The sequence below is a fragment of the Hemicordylus capensis genome, chromosome 4 (assembly GCF_027244095.1).
Source record: "Hemicordylus capensis ecotype Gifberg chromosome 4, rHemCap1.1.pri, whole genome shotgun sequence".
In the NCBI taxonomy this organism is placed as follows: Eukaryota; Metazoa; Chordata; class Lepidosauria; order Squamata; family Cordylidae; genus Hemicordylus; species Hemicordylus capensis.
The window spans coordinates 105,198,742-105,220,556 of record NC_069660.1 but is presented as its reverse complement, the minus strand read 5'-3'; the positions used below and the strand labels follow the sequence as shown (position 1 = coordinate 105,220,556).

General features: G+C 41.8%; 1 protein-coding gene across 3 annotated transcripts in view; it reads left to right on the top strand.

The window, feature by feature from the left end:
• The window catches only part of DNAI4 (dynein axonemal intermediate chain 4), a 66,477-nt gene that overhangs the window by 36,807 nt on the left and 7,855 nt on the right, over positions 1–21,815 (top strand). For all 3 annotated transcript variants that reach the window (XM_053246547.1, XM_053246545.1, XM_053246546.1), the window contains exons 8-16: positions 1,891–2,030; positions 6,257–6,415; positions 7,578–7,775; positions 13,501–13,757; positions 14,523–14,609; positions 15,704–15,855; positions 17,347–17,504; positions 17,945–18,060; positions 19,183–19,281. In XM_053246547.1, the coding sequence (XP_053102522.1) occupies positions 1,891–2,030; positions 6,257–6,415; positions 7,578–7,775; positions 13,501–13,757; positions 14,523–14,609; positions 15,704–15,855; positions 17,347–17,504; positions 17,945–18,060; positions 19,183–19,281 (1,366 nt within the window). The remainder of the gene's footprint in view (positions 1–1,890; positions 2,031–6,256; positions 6,416–7,577; positions 7,776–13,500; positions 13,758–14,522; positions 14,610–15,703; positions 15,856–17,346; positions 17,505–17,944; positions 18,061–19,182; positions 19,282–21,815) is intronic.

The following is a 21,815-nucleotide window of genomic DNA, read 5'->3' as shown; positions in this document are numbered from 1 at the left end:
CATGGAGCAAGGAGTCACTAAAGTCACTTTTTATTTAAATTGGACTCTCTTCAGGGACTTCGCAAATATCAAGCATAGCCATAAGACAAAGCAGTCTGGTCACTTCACAATTGCTCCCTCTGCTGGCTTTCAGTCTGCACAATCACCATCTTCTGCTCGAACAGATACAGTATCTCCTTACAGCAAAGCACCCCAGGGTCACTTCAGTCACTGCATATTTTTGATGTACAACTAAATTCAAAATGTGTATGTGACAAACACACGTCTGCAAATACCTGTGTCCTGCAGGCACACTTGTCAGGAGTGTGGTGATTTGTGGCAGCTCTTTGTTCAGTCAAGGCCAAAGTAGACAAGCTGCCCGAAATCTGTGACTGGATCTCTTGACATTTCCTTTATTTAAAAGAAGGTGTGTGTGCATGTGAGAGAGAGGTGGGGGGGGGGGGGAGAGCGCCACACACATACACATACACGCTGTGCGAAGGAAGTGCACTTTCCTCCTGTGCTGCTTTCACCATCTATATTCACCTCTATTTACCCCATTGGATAAAACATCTGAGTACCTATAGATCAGGAAAATGAAGTGGAGTAAAATGGCCAGTCTCCCCTTTCGAGGGTGTGGTCCCAATCCAATTCCCCTCAGAGGCTACTATGAAGAATGAAAAGAAAATGGCAGAAGATCTGATTTTATGAAACTGCAGCATCTCTTGTAGTGTGACTCTCAGTGGCAAACCTGGATCTGCTTTTGCAGAATGTGTGAAATGGCCCTGAGTCAAGAAGTATTCATGCTACATGCCAGGTGGTGGGTGACACTTCACAGGAGTTGGGGCAGGAGAAACCAGAATGGTGGTTCAATTATGGAATTAGCTTTCTTACTCTGATCTCGCAAACAGAAACACTTTAAAAAAAGAAAACAACCTTATTCCTCTCCATTTCAGTAGTCTCTGAAAACTGAACATGTGCCCTAGAATCTCTTGCCACTTTGAGGAGGAGGCTCAGCAGCTGGAATTTAATTCTTAAATTGTGGGTATCATCTGAGAGCTGTTCTCCAGCAGTCATTCTAGGGTACAGTTCTCTGATTGCATGCTGCTTCATGATGATATTGCCACCCAATATTGCAACATATGGTAGTTCTTTTGTTGTTTACACAGTCAAGCTAGCTGTGAGTAAAAGCACTCTTGTACAACAATTCTAATCACATTTACCTAGAAATAAGATGTAATTGGTACAGGTCTTGGTCCTGTTAATCTGCTGGACAATAGCAGTAATTCAAAACTACAACTTGGATTGCACTTTTAATACAATGAAGGGAATACTAAAGTGTGCATTGTCAGAAAGGCAATCTCTATTATTTGTTTAATAATAAACATAAAAAGCCCCCCCCCCCCCCCAAATTAAGCATCATTATACTTGGCCAGGTATCTACATCATCCAGGACAGACTAAAGAGGATTTGGGGGAACCCTGGGGCTGTGGAGGCCCTGGGCTTCGGCCCAGAAGTCCAGGGGTAAGAGTACCTCTGACTGCACAAATTTCTATCAGCCTAGGAACAGAGTATCATTCATGTAATTGCACAAAACTGCACAATTGTGCAGATGCAGTTGTGCAATAGAATGAAAGCCATTGAAACAAATGGCCCTCTATCATGCAATTGCATTTGTGCAATTGGGCAGTGTTGTGCAATATTACTCTTGTGAAACTGCACAAATGCTCCATTCCTAGGCTGACGGAGATTTGCTCAGTGTGTCAGCTACTGATTTACTGCTGCAGTGTTTAGATAGTAGAGATGATGGGTGCATACTTATTTCTAAGTAAAATTAATGTCTCTGAGGGAAAAATCTTTGACAGAGATTTGTTTATATATATGTGTGTGTGTGTCTTTTGTTTTTCAAAGGAGACAGAACATAGCTTATATGGAACTCTGTAAAAATAGAGTTGGCAATGATCGCTATGCCAACAGGATGATGCAAACATTAAATGGAGCACCGAAGACAAAGGAAGTACAATGTGACAGAATTGTCATAGCGGACAAAGGTAAATTATTGTTTGGAAAAGGTTTTGAAGATCGCTGAGGTGGTCTGGAAAGTGGAGCTTATTTTATGTGAGAGCAAAATCACAGCTCCTGTGTAGCTAAACAAGAATGTCTAATCCCTGATCCTAAGTCAAATCTTCTTCAAACTGAATGTGTAAAATGAACTTCTGTTCAGCAGGAATCATTCACACATAAGCCTTTTTTCATTGTAGAACCTTGAGTGGATCAGGTAACAATTTTAAATGAAAAATTAAGAAACGAAGAAAAAATGTTGCAGTGTTTTAATAATAATAATAATAATAATAATAATAATAATAAACAACTCATCTCATCATGAAAGACCCAGCAAAAGGTGCAGTTCCAAGTAATTATAGACCGATAACCTGCCTGCCAACCATGTTCAAATTATTAACTGGAATAATAGCAGATGAAGTGATGCAACACTTATTAACTAACAAACAACTTCCAATTGAACAGAAAGGAAATTGCCCGAACACCAGAGGCACAAAAGACCAGCTGCTGATTGACAAAATGATTTTAGAAGATTGCAAGAGAAGAAAAACCAATCTAAGTGTTGCATGGATTGACTACAAGAAAGTCTTCGATTCATTGCCTCACACATGGATACTAAAATGTTTAGAAACAACTGGTGTCAGCAAACACATTCCGGGTTTTTTTAAAAAAGCAATGAGCATGTGGAGTACACAGTTAATAATCAATGGCGAGACACTTGGACAGGTTAGCATTAGAAGAGGCATTTTCCAAGGGGACTCACTATCCCCTCTGTTGTTTGTAATCGGCATGATCCCACTTTCACAAATACTAAACAAAACAGGCCTCGGATACCAAACATCTAAAACATCAAGTCAAATCAACCATCTGCTGTACATGGACGATCTGAAGCTGTATGGAAAGTCCCAGTCAGAAATTGAATCACTGCTAAACACTGTCCATATATTCAGTAGCGATATAGCAATGGAGTTTGGACTAGACAAGTGTGTTGCATTAATAATGAAAAGAGGAAAAATAAGAAAAACAGAAGGAATAGAACTGCCCAATGGAAGCAACATCAAGAACCTGGAAGAGAAAGAACATTACCAATACTTGGGCATTCTCCAGACTGATAACATTGCACACACTGAAGTTAAAAGAAAAATGGGAAGTGAATACATCAGGAGAGTTAGAAAAATCCTAAAGTCCATACTCAATGGCAGGAACACCATACAAGCCATAAACACCTGGGCTATACCTGTTATCAGATACACTGCAGGAATAATAGACTGGACCCAGGCAGAGCTAGAGAAGCTATATCATTATGACCAGGAAAATAATGACCATCAATCATGCTCTGCACCCCCGCAGTGATGTAGATAGGCTATACCTCCCTCGCAGCTCAGGTGGAAGAGGAATGCTGCAAGTCCATCAAACAGTAGAGAAGGAGAAAAGAGGCCTTGAAGAATATATAAGGGACAGTGAAGAAGATGCACTTCAAATGGTCAAGAACACGAAACTATTCAACACCAATGAAACAAAGCAGGCCTACAAGAAAGAACAAGTCAAGAACCGAACAGAAAAATGGAAAAATAAGCCACTGCATGGTCAATATTTGCACAATATAAGTGGAAAATCAGACATCACCAAGACCTGGCAGTGGCTTAAGAATGGCAACTTGAAGAAAGAAACAGAGGGTTTAATACTGGCTGCACAAGAACAGGCACTAAGAACAAATGCAATAAGAGCAAAAGTCGAAAAATCCACCACAAACAGCAAGTGCCGCCTTTGTAAAGAAGCAGATGAAACAGTGGACCACCTAATCAGCTGTTGTAAAAAGATTGCACAGACTGACTACAAACAAAGGCATGACAAAGTAGCAGGGATGATACACTGGAACATCTGCAAAAAATACAAGCTACCTGTAGCCAAACATTGGTGGGACCATAAAATTGAAAAGGTTGAAAAAAATGAAGATGTAAAAATATTATGGGACTTCCAACTACAAACAGACCAACATCTGCCACACAATACACCAGATATAACTGTAGTCGAGAAGAAAGAAAAACAAGTCAAAATAATCGACATAGCAATACCAGGGGATAGCAGAATAGAAGAAAAAGAAATAGAAAAAATCACCAAATACAAAGATCTACAAATTGAAATTGAAAGGCTGTGGCAGAAAAAGACCAAAATAATCCCAGTGGTAATTGGCGTCCTGGGTGCAGTTCCAAAAGACCTTGAAGAGTACCTCAACACCATAGGGGCCACAGAAATCACCATCAGCCAATTACAAAAAGCAGCTTTACTGGGAACAGCCTATATTCTGCGACGATATCTATAACAATTGACAATAAAATTCAGCCATCCCAGGTCCTTGGGAAGGACTCGATGTCTGGATAAAACATACCAGTCAATAACACCTGTCTGACTGTGTAAACAAGAAATAATAATAATAATAATAATAATAATAAATAATAATAATAATAATAATAATAATAATAATAATAAATAAATCCCTTCATCTACATCCAATGTCTTGTCATGAAAATATCTGGGAAATGAGTGTCCGCATAGGATTATCATATTCCATTTGGGGCAGAACTTTTTTGAGAGGTCTGATATTCACCAGTTTTCCCCATCACCAGCCCTGTGCACACACTAAATTCAACATGCATGCAATCTTTGTACAGTGAGCATGACTGATGATCATTCATACAATATATGTAATGCACAACCAGAAGTACACACAATCTGTTTGCATTTTCAAGGGGTTGTTCAGCCCTTGTGCTGACTTTTAAAATGAATATATGTAAAGTTATTCATACACAAATGTGTATGCATCTACAGACACCTATATGTGTGTACAACGTATTGTGCGTATAGCTCTATTGTAAAATTGCGATGGGGTAATCTGTATACTTCTACATTCATCACAGATTGTAAAGGAATTCAAGTCCTATTTTAGGTGAAATATGTCCCCTGTTTGTAAGTGCTTCTAGATGTGGTGTTTGCCTATTTCAGCTTGTAGCACATGAAAAAAGAGATAAAAGTGTGAACCAAAACTTAATGCAGTATACAAATGTGAGAAATTCAGAGACAGAAATTATTCATTTACTAGGCCATCATGATTGTTTTATTTTATTAAAATAGTTATCAAACCTTTCTGCTTCATAAAATATCAGAAAAATATACATAATACTTGACACAATTGTAATGACAATAAACAGGAGAAACAGCTAAACTACCGCAGCTAAAGACGAGGAGGTAGTCCCTCAGTCTTGGTGCTACTGCTGAGAAGATGCTGTCCTAAGTAATCCTTCATTGTGCCTCATTTGGTAGGGAATACAGAACAGAGCCTCTAAGAAAGATCTTAACATATGAGTAGGTTCCTATGGGTGATGTAAAATGGGCCCAAATCATTTAGTGCTTGAAAGGTCAAAATCGGCATTTTGACCCAAGTTGAAATCAGTACTTTGAATGTGGTCCAGAAACTGACTGGAAGCCTAGATACATGGCTGATGTGTGTGAGTTGGCATTGGGCTCAATGCATCTGTTCTTCCAATGTGCATTGTCCATTCTCCATATTTAAAAAAAAATGACTTAGTCTTCCTGGTTCATGACCTTGGTTGTTATTCTTGACATAACTAATCAAATTTGCAGCATGGGTCTGTGGAAAACTTCAGGTTTTGTTGTGATGGGGATATTCCTCTAGGAGATTAAAATTAGCATTAAAAAAAGTACTTAGAAAGTTAGCAAATATGCAGTACCCCTGGTAACATGCTTAATAATCTCCTAGAAGGATATGCAATTGCACGTGTGAGATGTTATGCACCTATATGTTCTGATTGCATTTGCCTATCAGACAACTGATAGTGAGCCAGCGTGGTGTAGTGGTTGGAATGCTGGACTAGGACCGGGGAGACCTGAGTTCAAATCCCCATTCAGCCATGAAACTAGCTGGGTGACTCTGGGCCAGTTACTTCTCTCTCAGCCTAACCTACTTCACAGGGTTGTTGTGAGGAGAAACCTAAGTATGTAGTACATTGCTCTGGGCTCCTTGGAGGAAGAGCGGGATATAAAATGTAAAATAAATAAATAAAATAAACTTTCTGTGGCACAGATGGTTAAAAGAGGCTTGGCATTGTTTATTCAAAGTATGAATACCTATTTAGCTTTATTTCCTTGAAACATAAACCTAAAGAAAGTGCTATTGAACAATTTTCTTTGTTTCTAGAGATAATGGCCACTACCTGGGATTTATATGATTCCTTGAATGCTTTAGAAGTAGCAGCCGTGCCAGAAAAATCTGGCACCCCATTAAGTGTTACTAGCAGTAAATCTGGTGTGGTGAAAGAACGTGACAGAACCATGTCTATGGCTTCTGTGGACAGAGGTAATTTTTCATACAACACTTAAGTTTTTGCATCTCTTTTTTAAAAAAATTGGCCTGCAGTTTACTAATCAGATACAGGGATCAGATAGAGCAGGACTAACTCACAGGTTAAGCAGCAGCGGCAACAATAAATCACAGTCTATTTTACAATTCTAATGTCATGCAATAATATAAAACTATATTACAAATTATTGTTCATAGTACAGGGTTACAATGATACAGGAACAGTACCTGTAATGGCCTCTTAATTCCTATTATACCTCACTCATATACTTTCCCTTCCAACTTCATATCTTCACAGAGTTTAAAAAAAACACAAAAAAAACAGACTGCTTAACACCTCCTTGTCTAAACTGCTGCATGGTCATGTAAAGCAGCAATTATGTTGATCAGTTAGAAACCCCTAGTACCTTGGGTTTGCAGCATTTCATTTTTCTGTGTTCATTTTAATTATGGTTTCAGGGGCAAACTACATGTGACGCTAAATGTGTCCGCATGTAAGTTATAGGCTTAAGGCTTAAGTTTGCTCGTGAACAGCAGTTGTGTGCAGTTGCGATTTGGGACCATACTTTTTTCCTACTGAAATTTTCCCTCCCCAAAAGCAGCCGTTTAACTTTGAAAGTGCCATTTGCTCCTTTGCTATTCTTTTTGAAAAGCCCTTATAATAGCACGCACACAATAGAGTGGGGATTGAAACTCTACAAAATAACCCACCCCATTTTTTGTAGGAGAATACATGGAGTAGGATGATGGCACAGGTTATGGGGGAAAGTTGTACATTTTTAAAAAAATCCTTTGGGACAGTACCTGAATTATGGGGTGAAATGTCGGGTCCTCAATTAAATCTGTCCCACCCCCTTATTCCCCCTAATTTTAGTAGAATCATTTCCACAGACTTCTAAAATCAGTAACTAGGGAGAAAGTAATCAGGGGAGAATCACAAAATGGTCTCCTCTGGCCCTCCCTGTAATTCAAGCACCACCTTAGTGTCAGTTATAACACCATATGTGTAGGAGGAATAAATAATCTAAAAAGTCCCTAAAAGCACCTAATAGTATTGGAAACATTCTTAGGTTATAGAAAGTTTATTTCTTTAACTTCATCTCAAAATATACTGGATTATCCTGTTAATTCTTCCCTTTCTGACATTTCCCCCACACAGAGAGTATTGCATCTAGCTCTATCATTGATATTGAAAGTGTAATTCTGTCCCGAATACATGAAGAGGAAGAAGACCGCTCAGAAGCCATAATCAAGTCTGAAAAATTTCAGCAAGATTTGTTTTACATGGAAAGAGTTCTGATGGAGAATATTTTCCAGCCTAGACTTGCAGCTTTTCGGCACCTTCCTGTCCTCATTGGTATATTAATTGTTAGATATTTCATTCCCAGCTCAAGTCCAGAAACAGTTTTTCATGGTGATAAAAGCAGGGGCATATCTAGGGTAGGGCAGGTAGGGCATGCACCCCAGGTGCCACTTGAAGGGGGGGGTGCCATTTTTTAAAATTAAATTTGTTTTAATTGGCCACCAAAAACAAAATAGCCACCACGCATGCTCAGATGGCCTCAGTGAGGCCCTAGGCCATGCCAGGCCTCTCAGAGGCCATTTCAGCATGCGCGGCAGCCATTTTGTTTTCAGCAGCCATTTTATTTTTTAAATTTTAAATTTTTTTGCACATGCTCAAATGGTCCTTGCGAGGCCCCAAGGCCAGTGGGGGGAGAGGGGGAACCTTTGCAGACCCCTCCATGGCCTTTAGGAAGCCCCCAAAGGGGCTACAGTGGAATTTTTTTTTTTAAATTAATATAAGTCACTGTACACATATTCAGTTTGGCACTATGTACAGAGAATCAGGGCTTGTGAATCCTGAGCTGAATGAAGCTTATGAGCTAGGATAGTATTCATTTGCTCTTACTTTGCTGCTTCCGATAAGTGAGTTAAATGTGATGGCTTAACAATATGGCTATTAATGGTGAGTTTGTCTTTGAATCAGTGTGAAATCCTTAGTATTAAGGCCCACTGGGAGTTTCTTGCTCTCTTTCTCTCATTTTAACTGTCTTTCTGAAATACTAGAATATTTTCCAAGCAGTGACACAGTTTACTCTGCATATCTTTTAATTATTTTCAGAGTATCTGGGAAAAGTCAAATTCTCCATTTATTTTTAAAACTTATCTAATAGTGATGCTACAATGCATAGTAGAGAATTAGACAGGCACTTCTGTTTAGTTTTTCAAGTTCACCCCCATATAGTATTTGGGTATTTCATGAGCCCCAACATACTGAAATTTGAGGTTTTCCAGCATTTTTTGATCTGGCTACATCCACTGCTAAATAGTTTTTGAAATATTAAAAGATTAACGAGCTTGACTTGTATTTTTGAGCTGACATTATGGTAAAGTTATGTGAAAGATGGATGTCAGATGTTTGGACAGGGGGTGCAATTTCAGAGCTTGCCCTTGGCGCTATTTTCCCTAGATACGCCTCTGGATAAAAGTCATGGCAAATATTTCTAGTTTAAATGATATTGCCGTGACACTAACTTTGGGAACATTATTGGAAAGGATTTATCAAACCCAGTGCTTATGAATGGTTCTAGCCTGCCGGAGCCCTTATTATCCTCAAACAGACTTTCTCTTATCAGTTTCCATTGGTTCTTGAAGCTAGTTACTTGCACTGTGTGTGTGTGTGCGTAAGCTTTTAGAACACTTTTTTTTTAAAACCAAAGGTACTGTATATCCTTTGGGTCATGGATCTTCAATTAATGTGTTACAACTACCATGATTTCCCACTTGAGGAGTAAGATTACTATTTTGTTTTTAAAGAGAAAGGCAAGAGCTTTCCCAGACAGCAGGCTTTACCATGGGTTTTCTGCAAGGCTTTACTGTGAGTTCAAAGTTGCCAAAAAAACCCTCAACACAAAAGTAGATTTTCTTTACCCTGGATATAAATCAGGCTACACTCTAATGCATGATGAAAAACTCAAATTGTGTGTGATGTATTTTCTGATAGCTCTCAGGGACTTGGCGTTATTTTGGCCGATATGTGACACACATCTCCATTCCGGAGGAGATGCAAACTAAAAGCTGGGTGTCAAAACCTTCCAGGAGGATTGTTCAGAAGTTACTCTGAACATGCATAGAGGGGGACCAGAATTATGCACACTGATCCACCTTGTGGATGCGTCTGAAATGAACACATTTTAGTCTTTATTTCCTACTGCACAAGTAGCAGGTACAGCTCACTCCCATCCATGAGAATCTCCTTATTCCATAATTTTCTAACAGAAAGATGGAAGAGAAATGAGAGTGGATAGAAAAAGGAAGGGATGGAGGGAGGGGAGAAGGAAATGAAAATGAGAAAGGAAAAGTTGAGAGGAAGCAAGAAAAATGTGTATATGGTTATGAAGATCAAAATGAAGCAGGATTCATATTAGTTTTTTTTCTCTTTTTCTTTCTTTTTAGGAAACAACCTATTTCCTTATTAACTTGCACAACCTGTACTAAAACTTAGTTTCCATTGCACCTTTTTTAGCACATAAAGTGTGTCCAGTTGTACATTAAAATAAAATTTGGAATGTCTGATAGCCTATAATCACACAAAAGGTATGGGCATAGGCTCTGAACCCCCCAGTAAGGATCCTTGACTAGGCAGGGTCCTTCATTACAAAACCTATGTGCATGTGCTCCTTCAGACATTACTGCAAATGAGTGGGCCCAGTGTGTGAAATCCTGCTCCCCCTCCCCACTTCATGTGCCTTCAGAGTAATGCCTGAGCAGTCTATTTTTCGTTCTCCTCTGTTCCACTCAGCAGTACATACACCAGTAAAAGTCAGGGAGCAAAATGGTTGCCAATTTTACTGAAACTCTTTTTGGATATTTGTTCTCCCAACATTTTTCACAATATCAAGCCATTGAAATCCCCAGCATTGCTTTCAAGAGCCACCTGGAGCATTTCCAGATGCGGCTTTTAGCTCACTTCTCCTCTGGAATGGAGGGTGTGCGTTCACATATTTACCCTGAAGTCCCTGCAAGCGTGGAGCACTCCACGCACGATTCAGGTTTTTCATTATGGATTTGAACATAGCCTGTGTTGGGAATTCTCTCTGGTAGAGAAACCCTTTTTTATTATAGCAGAGTGCACAGAGGCACAACACAGCAGATTTAGTTAGGCATGCGTGTATGCTGAGAGTAAAGTAACTTGGAGCCAGTTCATAGTTTCAAATCAATATATAAGGCCTTTATTAGAGAACTCCATTCTAGACAGGAAAGTGAGGAGTTAGGATCTCTAATCTAGCTAGCTAGCTGGATGCAGATGGATTATCCATCTTCTCTGCACACATGATGCAGGGAGAGGAGCTTGCTTGCATGTTGCAAGGTAGAAAAGTAGAGGGAACAGGAAGAGAAGGGAGGAAGGAAGTTAGTCCCTAAGAGTGGCAATCTACATTCCAAAGGGACAGTGTCAGAGCAGTACAGAAGGGATGACCAATGTCTTGACCCTCTAGCCCTCTGACTCACTAGTCTGTCCTCCACTGTCTTTGAGACAAGAGACAGCGCAAAGTCCTTAACTTCCAACAGCCCGATGTATGTCTGGGGTTAAAAACAAACAAACATTTTTTGTGTCCTTTTCTTTTTTCTTTTCCCAAATTCAAACTGACAGCAAACCTGCAGTAAAGTCTGCTGTCTGACTCCAGGCCAATCCTGGAGAATTTGCAACCCTTGGCCCCCATCTGGTGCCTCCAAAATCTGCAAATTCAGTTACAAGTGAAACCTCTGAGAAAGGGAGGAAACTATCACTCCTGAGAGCCAAAGAAAAGACTAATGCTGAAAAGATAAAAGAGTTATTGGGTCATTAATTATTTCTTCCCCTGAGCCTAGGGATTGCAGAGAAACTTAAACAGCACAAACACGAAAGAGTCCTGTGGCACCTTAAAGATGAATTAATGTGCCACAGGATTCTTTTTTTGTTTTGTTTTTCCTACAATGGGCTAATGAGGCAAACCAGTGAATGAATGACTAATGTAGCACATGCAGTGGTGGGTGAATTTTGATACCTCCCCTTTACCGGAAGGAGTGGCGGTGGGTAAGGGTTAGAGATGTGCACACCAGCTCACTTCGATCCAGGCTCAACATCGAGCTGGCCTGGTTTGGGCAGTCTGAGTTTGAACGGGACCATCCTCTGGTTCAACGAAACAGCTTGCCTGGTATACTTATAAAGGGGAATCCAGCGAGGATTTCTTTTTACAAGTTCAGGGGGATTCCCTAACCTAAGGCAGAGGGAAAGAGGTACTTTTAAACCTTTAAATTGCAGGCAGCAGGGTAGGCAGCCACGGCAGTGGCAGAAACATTGGCGGCGGCGGCGGCAGGGGCTCCTACAAGCCCCTCCCAGGCTCCCAAATGACCTCCCAGCTGTGGTCTGGTTCAAGCCTCTGCACGTATGTGGACACCATTTTTGTGATGTTTGTGCCTGCACAAAGGCCATTTGTGTCACCATGCGATGCAAATGGTCTCCGCATGCATGAGCATCATGAAAGAAGCATCCATGGGAGTGCAGAGACCCAGCCTGGGCTGCGGACAACCTGGGCTGCCCTTTGGGAGGCTGGCTGGGGGATTGGATGGCTGCCTCCACCTTCCCTGGCACCTGTAATTTAAAAGTTAAAAGTATCTTTCCTCTCTCTCACACACACATACCCCGCCTTAGGTTAGGAACACACACACCCCTGTACTTGTAAAGGGGAATCCTTGCTGGATTCCCGTTTACAAGTATACATCCTGAGCTGGCCCTTGAGCCTGCTTGGCCCAGCTTGATAGCTGAACTGGACCTGGTTCAATTGAGCTGAACCATTCAGTTCTGGTCCAGATTCAAACCAAACCGGTCGAATGGCCTGTTTGAACATCCTTAGTTACGGTGGCACGGGGTGGTGGTGGTGAGAGGTACATTTAAAAGTATTTACTGGTAATACTGCTGGCATCTGGAAGCTGCGGGGAGCAGTGGCACCCCACAAACGGCAGTCACCTGGCTGCTGAGCATGCACAGCAGCCATTTGTGTGGTCAGCATGGTGTTACTGACTGTTGGAGATGCAGCTCCATATGGCATTGACCTTTTGCACTGATAATGACCACTAGGGGGCATTGGAAGTAGACCACTAGGGGCATTAGGAATAGAGATAGTCAAGGTCTCCTTCTCTTTCCTGTTTATCTCTGCCTCTATGGCCCCTCAATTCATAGAATGTATGCAGGAACATCCTGGGAGTGACTTCCTCCTCCTCCTTTCCAGAATCCTTCTATAGCTCTCGCTCTCTCTGACCGCTATGCATCTTTAGATTTCTCTCTGACCACCATGTAGGCAGCAGCTAGGGTATAGGTCTTTCCTATCACCATGTAATTCTAAATAACGTAGATTAGTTTAACCTTAAATGAATCTCCATGTTTATCATTTACAAGCTGTTGCCCCTGAGAGTCTTTTAACTTCTGCTGTAATAGGAGTGAGTTAGCTCCTAAAATACTCTGCTCTCTCTCTGTATTGAAGCATCCTACCCATAAGCCCTTATAAGTTTGGGTGCCCCAAGCTCAAACTTCAAATATTAATTGTCTCTAACACTGACCACACAAGTGGCCACATGTGCAGCTGCCAGGTGAGTGCTGTAGGTGGGCAGCTGCCATGTGGGATGCCAGGCAGGGTGCCGCTGCTCCCCATGGCTTCCAGGTGCTGGTGGTATCACCAGTAAAGACTTTTAAATATACCTTTCACCACTCTTTCTGCACCACCCTCACCGGCCGCCACTGCCTGGAAGTGCTCTTTGCCACCTGAAAATATGTCCTGCAGGACATATTTTTGGGTGGCACAGAGCACTTCCAGGGGAAGGGAAGATTGTCAAAAGTGCTGGTGCTTCATATCAGGAGGGGCATAGGGTTCAGTTTGGCCTTGAACCCTCTTATGCATATACAATGAAGCCAGTGTGGGCGGGCATTGTGGGAGATGTTAACATAAAGATGCTGGATTAGCTTGATTAATGGTTTGATACAGTGCAGTAGTGTTTTATTTGGGAACTGAATTATACTACGTTATCTCTATTTGCTTGTTTTATAGAACCAGATATTGTATCAGAACATAGTTTATCTGAATTTGATGATGAATTAGAACCAGAGGAGGAAGAGGAAGAGGAAGAAGAAGAAGAAGAAGAAGAGGGAGAAAAAGAGCCCTCTGTTAGCTCAGCACTGCTGTTAGAACTAGATAATGCCGCAAGAGAATTGCCACCCCCCTGTATGGATGTCTTGTGGTCCTATGGATGTGATCTGACTAGGGGCAACAATGTGAGCTGTATGGCTTGGAACAAACTAAATCCTGTGAGTGACACCTAAACATTTTGTAAAGATTTGTAAAGTCACTGTCAATATTACATACAGCTTTAGCGGCTGGAGTTTCCATGCTGGGGCGGAGCGGCACATGCAAGACTAGGCAATCCATCTTTTAGGGACAGGTTGACCCTAGAGCAAAGGTTCCAAACCTTGGGTCACCAGATGTTGTCGGACTACAACTTGCGTCAGGGAATGATGGAAATTGTCTTCCAGCAACCTCTGGTGAATCAAGGTTGGTTTACACCAGGTTCAATTCTGCATCCCTTCTTCAAAAACAGCCTGCCTCCGGGTTGTTGTTCTTCTCACTTTTCTATCCTCTGGGATTTCATCCCTCTGAGTCCTTCTTACCCTTCTGTCCTAGGGCCTGCGTGTGTGCGAGGCATAACTTCATGACATCACAGCAGCTTAACCAATCACCATCACAGTTTCACTACCACTACCATCAAATCCCTTTAGCCCAAAATAATCAAGATTATGACAGAAGCATCAATGGTAGAAGTAGACAGTGGTAGCAGCAGTGGACAGAGGTTTGGAGGCAGGGGCCAATTGTAAAGGTGGAGGCAGGGTGGAGGAAAATAGCTGTGTCCTGATCCCAGCATCAGTGCACAGTCTTGCCATCATCTTGCCACTTTGTAAATGTAACAAGTAGAGTTTTCTTCCAATGTTAAATTGAATTTAAGAAGTTTCATTGATCTTATGCTTTGACATTTCAGTGATTGCTTGGCAGTCTAATGACGTGTTATTGGGTTTTAGGATCTTTTGGCTGTTGGTTATGGGCAGTTCCGTTTCAAAGAGCAGAAGAAAGGCTTGGCTTGCTGCTGGTCACTGAAGAACCCAATGGTAACCAAAGCAATGAGAAACTACATTGTGCTTTTCCTCTGCTTGTGATTTAAATTGCACTGGTAATCTCCATTGTAAGATGCGGTGATAGTTAGGAGCAGGTCTTGCTTCTATGCTTCTTTAGGTTTTTGTAAGGCCACCTCAAACGATACAAGCGTCTTACATGCACCTCACAAATCCTTTGTGTAGCTTGTCATGTTCGAAAATCAATTGACATTTATGCACAGGGAAGTTGCAGTATCTTTCTCTGTCTGTAGGGCTGTCATACATCTCAATTCACATGAGGGATTCATACATGGAAATGATTTCTCTGAAGCAGTTGTTGAAGCCACCTAGAGATGTAATGAGACGGTGAGGAAATGCTCCCATCCTGCAGCCTTGTGCTGCGGGATGGGCCTTTGTCCCACCCCCCCAGCACAGTTCCGAGGAGTGCCCCGATTGGTCGGGGCTGGGCAGAGGGCAGGGACCATGCACTGTTGGAGCGGCTCCCTCACTTCCTCTGCCTTTCCATCTTGGCTGCTTTGCACAGTTCACTAATTGTACAACATCAATAAAATTTTGGCCCCCTTTTACCCAAGCCTATTGCGTCTGCGTATACCTTGGGACTGGGGTGTGGGGGCAATAATATGTTCCAGTAGCACCTAACTGGGAGATCAACTCACAAGTGTTAAGTCTCACCAAACACACCCTGCAAAAGGATTGCAGCCAGTGTCATGAACCCCTGCTAACTGGGCAGAGTGGCACCTTTTTAAGTGATGGCTCTCTCAAGGTCATTGTGGCTGGGGATGATGGGAGTTGTAATCCATTAACATCTGGGGACCCAAGACTGGGAATGCCTGCTACAGACAGTACTGATCTAGATGGCCCATTGACCTGACTTGGTATGAGGTCTCATCATATGTTTAAAAAACCCCTCTCTCAAGTCACATGGGTAGCCATAGCTCATTCAACACAGGACTACAAAGAGGGAGGAGAACACTTTAACAGAGGTGCTTTGTCTGGCTACGTCGTGGGGCTTGGACGGCACTCCAGCATAGCTTTCACTGCCTATGGTATGTGAATAATTTAAATAATATTGTTTTTTTTCTATCTAGTGGCCAGAGCGTGTCTATCAGTGTGTTCATGGGGTAACTGCACTGGATTTCTCTCTTGCCAACCCAAACCTCCTAGCGGTTGGCCTCTTCAATGGAACAATTGCAGTCTACAATGTCCAGACCCGTAATCCAGCTTCAGTTTTAGATACCAGGTATGAGAGCATGATGCTTGTTGGGCCCCCACATCTTGTACAGGCAATCTTGCTCTTTCTGTTTTTCAATTGCAAGCAGAGCCAGCCCTCCCAGCAAGCAGGGTGAAGTGGGCTGCTTCCATGACAGATTGTGGGGCAACCTTTGGGGTCAGCATGGTAGTACACCCAGCCTCCACCCCCACCTGATGAATGGCTTACTGGGGAAGGAAGGTGAAATGGCTCCACACTATTTTTTCCTTTCTCCCTCCTAATAGAAAAGGAAGAGGGAAAGTTGTGAAAGAAGGAAAGAATTTGTGGTGTGTTTTAATTAGGAAAAAGAGAAAAAGTGGAAGGAAGGGGGTGCTATCTGGTTTCCCGCTTCAGGCAGCAAGATGTCATGGGCTGGCACTGATTGCAAGTGAACAGAATATTACTGGAGGAAAATACATATATCTGGCACATAGAGAGGTGCTAAGTCAGTCTGCTTTCCTGCTGCTGATCCTTTTCCTGGGAAATTTTCCTGCAGAGCTTTGCAAAGACATTATCCCTGGTTTTCTCCATCAATGGAGAATGGCATAATCCTGGATTGGTACTTTCTCCCTGGATACCAGAGGAAGGACTTTCAAAATTGTTGTCCCTGCCTGTGGACAGGTTCTCCTCCAATTTCAGTCCTGCCTTCAGCAGCGACAAGAGTAGAGCTCTGGCAAAAATACTGATTTTTCTTCTTCTTTCCCTTTCTTCCCCAAATTAAGCTACATAATGTTGTTCCATTATACTTGCATGTACATATCTCTAGTTCGATGGAAATGTATACAAGGAGGGAGCAGTGTATAAAAATGTACATTGTTGTGACACATATAGATTCAAGACAATGAACCACTTTTGTTTTCTTCTTCCTTCCCTAATCTTACTTGCCAGAGGTTTCGGGGGCAGGGCAGGAGAGACAAATATAGTCAAAGAGCATATGTACTAAATTCTGAGACTAGACTTCTACCATGATCCTGTGCATGATTACTCAGAAGTCAGTACCACTGATTTCAAGGGGCTTCACCTCCGAGTGAGTGAGTTTAGGATTGCAGCCAACATCATTAATGTACTACCTCCCGCTCTCCTTTACAAATAAAAACTTACACGACATTGACAACAATACCACAGAAGTAATGCCATGCTGGGTCAGGCTGAAGTTCCATCTAGGTCAGCAGCGTCCTTCCAAAAAGGGTCAGCCAGATGTCTAGGGAAAGCTCATAAGCAGAGCATAATGGATATCTGTTGTCTGTCCCCTGAATCTGTTCTTGGAGGTTATATTGCCTCTGTACATGGAGCTTCTACTTTAAGGTTATATGACTATGGCTCTTGCAGTTTCAGGTTGATTTTCATAAGCTGCATGTACACCAGTGTTGCTTCTTATATAATGCCTTCTCCCCCTGCACACTAACCCTTATTTCTCTTTCACAGTATTATGTTTCATTGTGTGAATACCATCATTGTGTTTTATGTGAATCTGTGTTTCAGTGAATCCCATGATAAGCACTTGGGTCCAGTGTGGCAGCTGAAGTGGGTAGAGCAGGACAGGGGCATAACAGGAGAAGACAAAGGGGAGATTCTAGTCTCCATATCAGCAGATGGCAGAGTAACCAAGTGGTTTATTCGCAAAGGCTTAAGCTGCACTGGTAAGTGCTGCTTCTTTATAATACAACATCCTGGAAGCGCTCTTCCAAATGACGATTCATTCTAACTTCATCACAAATTTCAAGGAGAGATTTCACAAGCTCTCCACAGAACATTGAGCACATCCTGTATGTTCTTTACACCAGTGATGAGCGATTTCCAGGTGATTCTAAGGATGTTGTATAAGTTCATAATGCTGTTGACAATCCCATGTCTTTTTCAGGAATAAGAGTAATAATAAAATGGCTTTTTCACAGATTGTTAGCCAGATGGCGCTATAAATTTATGCAATGTACTTAAGGTGTGTGGTAGGCTTGCTAAATCTCTCATCACTATCTGTGCAGAAGCGGGAATAAATCATCATCTGGAAGAGCAGACAGTTACTGAAGCACTTATGACTCAACTGGGGGACACATTCTATTTGCATTGTTTATCTACACAGATCTGATGAAATTAAAGCGAACAGCAAGTGAAAAGAAAAAAGTAGGAGCAGAAAAGAAAAGTGAAGCACTTATATCGCGGCAAGCTCCTGGAATGTGCTTTGACTTTCACCCAAAGGTAAACTGCCCTTTTGGGATGTTGTTGTCCATGCTAGGTGGCCCTCCGTGCTCTGTCAGCACTGATTGGGCATAACTGCAATTTTGGCCAGCATAGCAAACAGCAAGAAATGGCTCCTGCTTTATCCTGCCTGTCTGCACTTTCTGAAACGCCTCGGTAGCGTAATTGTTTAGTGTTTTCAATCTCCAGAATCAACAAGAAAATTAATAATTGGTGTAGTTTCATGGACTGTTCAGAATATATATCTCCCCTGATAAAGAACCACCACGCCTTGTATTCCCTTGAGAGGAGAGAAGCAAACAAACATGCAACCTTTCTGTACCTGAGACAATACTTGCAATGATACCCAGAGACTTACAGACAGTGCAGTGTGCTGCCAAAGTAAGAGTGGGGCCCGTGTGCTGGTTCGGTCCCACTGCAAAGCCCATCAACACTCCGAGTGAAGGCAGGGGCTGCTCCGTATGATGAGCGGCGCTGTGCGGCAGGGCAGCTGCAGCCAACACCCGACTCCAATGGGAATGACAGGAGTCGGAGGCAGCTGCCCTGAGCGCCGCATCATGTGCACAAAGGCGCCTTCTCTAGGAGAGTGATGGTTTTGCATGTGCACAAGCACCCTGCTCTTAGATTGGCAGCACACTGTGCTGTATGTAAGCCAGAGTGGATAAAACCAAAGCTGCTTATGATAAATCTGGATAGTGGTTCCAGACACGCATAATAATCGAGCATGGCTTTTGGAACCCTTGGTACCATACTCGACACTGACAAAGGATGCATGGATACCATAGCAGTGATTCGTGACACTAACCTCGATGCCGACAATGAACTTGTGGTTGAGGTTGAGCAAGAAGAGGAGGAAATCCCCTGTACTATTGTGGACCACTGCAACGGCAGTCCGGGTGACACGCTTTACCGCATGTTGCTATCTGAAGGGAACACTTCTTCTTCACATACATTTCAGGGATTTCAGGACTCAACGCCCATCCCGAAGAGATGCACAGGGCCCACTACTCCTATCATAGGTCTCCTCCCTCAGGGTGGATGGCAAAATTGGCAGCACACTGTGCTGTATGTAAGCCAGTGTGGATAAAACCAAAGCTGCTTATGATAATTTTGTTTTTTCAGGATACTAATATATACATGGCTGGAACCGAAGAAGGCTATATTCACAAATGCTCTTGTTCTTACAATGAGCAGTACCTGGAGACCTACAGAGGGCACAAAGTGAGTAAAGTGAAACAAAATGTGATGGGATGAGGCAGATCTTGCCACACCCCACTGTCTAAGGTACCCTTTACGGGTTGTCCCAACAGACTGAGAGCTGCTTATCAGCTTGCCATACAGCTGGGAAAACATTTACATTATTCAGCCATGGGTACTGATGCTGTAGGAGAGATCTACTTGATTGGTCTTCTCCCACATGGGTTGGGTCATGTGTATGTTTCCAGCTATGCAAAAGTAGCTCACAGATATGTAGCTCCTGAGATAACGCTTAAAAGGTACCAGAGTAAGCGACAATGAAATCTTTTATTTGTTCTTATTCTTATTGGTGGCTGACATGATGAGTAAAATTATTCAAACTAGTTCTCTTAAAATTAAAGCCAGTTAGGCAATGCCCAACTTATTCTTTTAATTTCAATGGAACTACTTTAAGCAGTTTTGATCATGTAGATCATTATTATTATGCTATTTACACACAGTCTACCAGATGTTATTGACTGGATTTGGTACTTTAATTATCGGGCTCTTTCCAAGGATCTAGGATAACTAAAGATGATGGTGATGATGATGATGATTTCTTATATTAGTGTGTGAGTAGTATCAGCTCTCAGGAGTGGCTGAGTCTGCTGATTACTTCTTAATTATAGGTGTCAAAATGTATAAGCCTTTCCTGAAATTTCAATCTTAGCAGAATTTAAATAGATGAGCAATACTCACAGCTGTCTCTGGAAATAGAGAATTGGAGTCCCACAGCCAAACAGGTGCCAAACAGATCCAATGGAGAAATATTGATGACTTGGTGATTGATTTGATGAGAAATTGCCTCACTCTTGCTATTTATTTTTTTTGTACTTTATGTTATAGAAGTTGGGGTGTCTTAACCAATTTAGATCAAGCAACTGGGCATGCTTATGTTGACCATGTAAAATTATTATTACCAATTCTTTCCTGGGCCATATATTTATTTATTATTTTATTTATTTATTGAATTTATATACTGCCTAGTATAACAATCTCTAGGAGGTTTACAGAATTAAAACATACAATATAACACATATAAAATTCATAATATATACAGACTTGATTGTCAGGTTTTCATCATAAAGAGAGGAGACCTACTATGAGACCAGAAAAGGCAGCCACTTCTGGCAGTACATCTGGGGTGACTTTGAGGGTCACAGAGTGGGAGCTGACAAAATATGAATCTCCTGTACAAACTCAATTGAAATTAGCAGGTACTGTTGAAGCTCCCATTGCTTCAGTAAGGTTTACGCATGAGAATTTCTGGTGGATTCTGTCCTATGTTAAATTAGAAAAAGCTGTTTGAACTTTCCATGCTAGGCACCAACATGGCTTGAGCCAGCCTTTCTTATGAACCGCCTTCCTTAGTTGACATATGCACTAAAAATCCTGTAATCTTGTGGCGCAGCAGGGAAATGGCTTGACTAGCAAGCCAAAGGTTGCTAGTTTGAATCCCTACTGGTATGTTTCTCAGACCTATATCAGGCAGCAGAAATATAGGAAGATATACTGCATTGGAGCGGAGGCAATGGTAAAAACCCCTTACAGGTGAAACTCAGAAAATTAGAATATCGTGCAAAAGTCCATTAATTTCAGTAATGCAAATTAAAAGGTGAAACTGATATATGAGACAGACGCATTACATGCAAAGCGAGATAAGTCAAGCCTTAATTTGTTATAATTGTGATGATCATGGCGTACAGCTCATGAAAACCCCAAATCCACAATCCCAGAAAATTAGAATATTACATAGAACCAAGAAGACAAGGATTGTAGAATGGAACAATATCGGACCTCTGAAAAGTATACAGTGTACTGTGCTTGATTGGCCAGCAAACTCGCCTGACCTGACCCCATAGAGAATCTATGGGGCATTGCCAAGAGAAGGATGAGAGACATGAGACCAAACAATGCAGAAGAGCTGAAGGCCGCTAATGAAGCATCCTGGTCTTCCATAACACCTCATCAGTGCCACAGGCTGATAGCATCCATGCCACGCCGCATTGAGGCAGTAATTGCTGCAAAAGGGGCCCAAACCAAGTACTGAATACATATGCATGCTTATACTTTTCAGAGGTCCGATACTGTTCTATTCTACAATCCTTGTCTTCTTGGTTCCATGTAATATTCTAATTTTCTGGGATTGTGGATTTGGGGTTTTCATGAGCTGTATGCCATGATCATCACAATTATAACAAATTAAGGCTTGACTTATCTCGCTTTGCATGTAATGCGTCTGTCTCATATATCAGTTTCACCTTTTAATTTGCATTACTGAAATTAATGGACTTTTGCACGATATTCTAATTTTCCGAGTTTCACCTGTATATTCTACCAAAGACAACCACAGGGCTCTGTAGTCGCCAGGAGTTGACACTGACTCGATGGCACACTTTATCTTTATCTTTAATCTTGGTGAAGCTGATGGCCATAGTTCAAAGGGACTAGACGCACAAATGGTGCACTTGAGAGTCTAGTGTACCTATTCTGAGATTTCTCTGCAGTTTTCATTACAG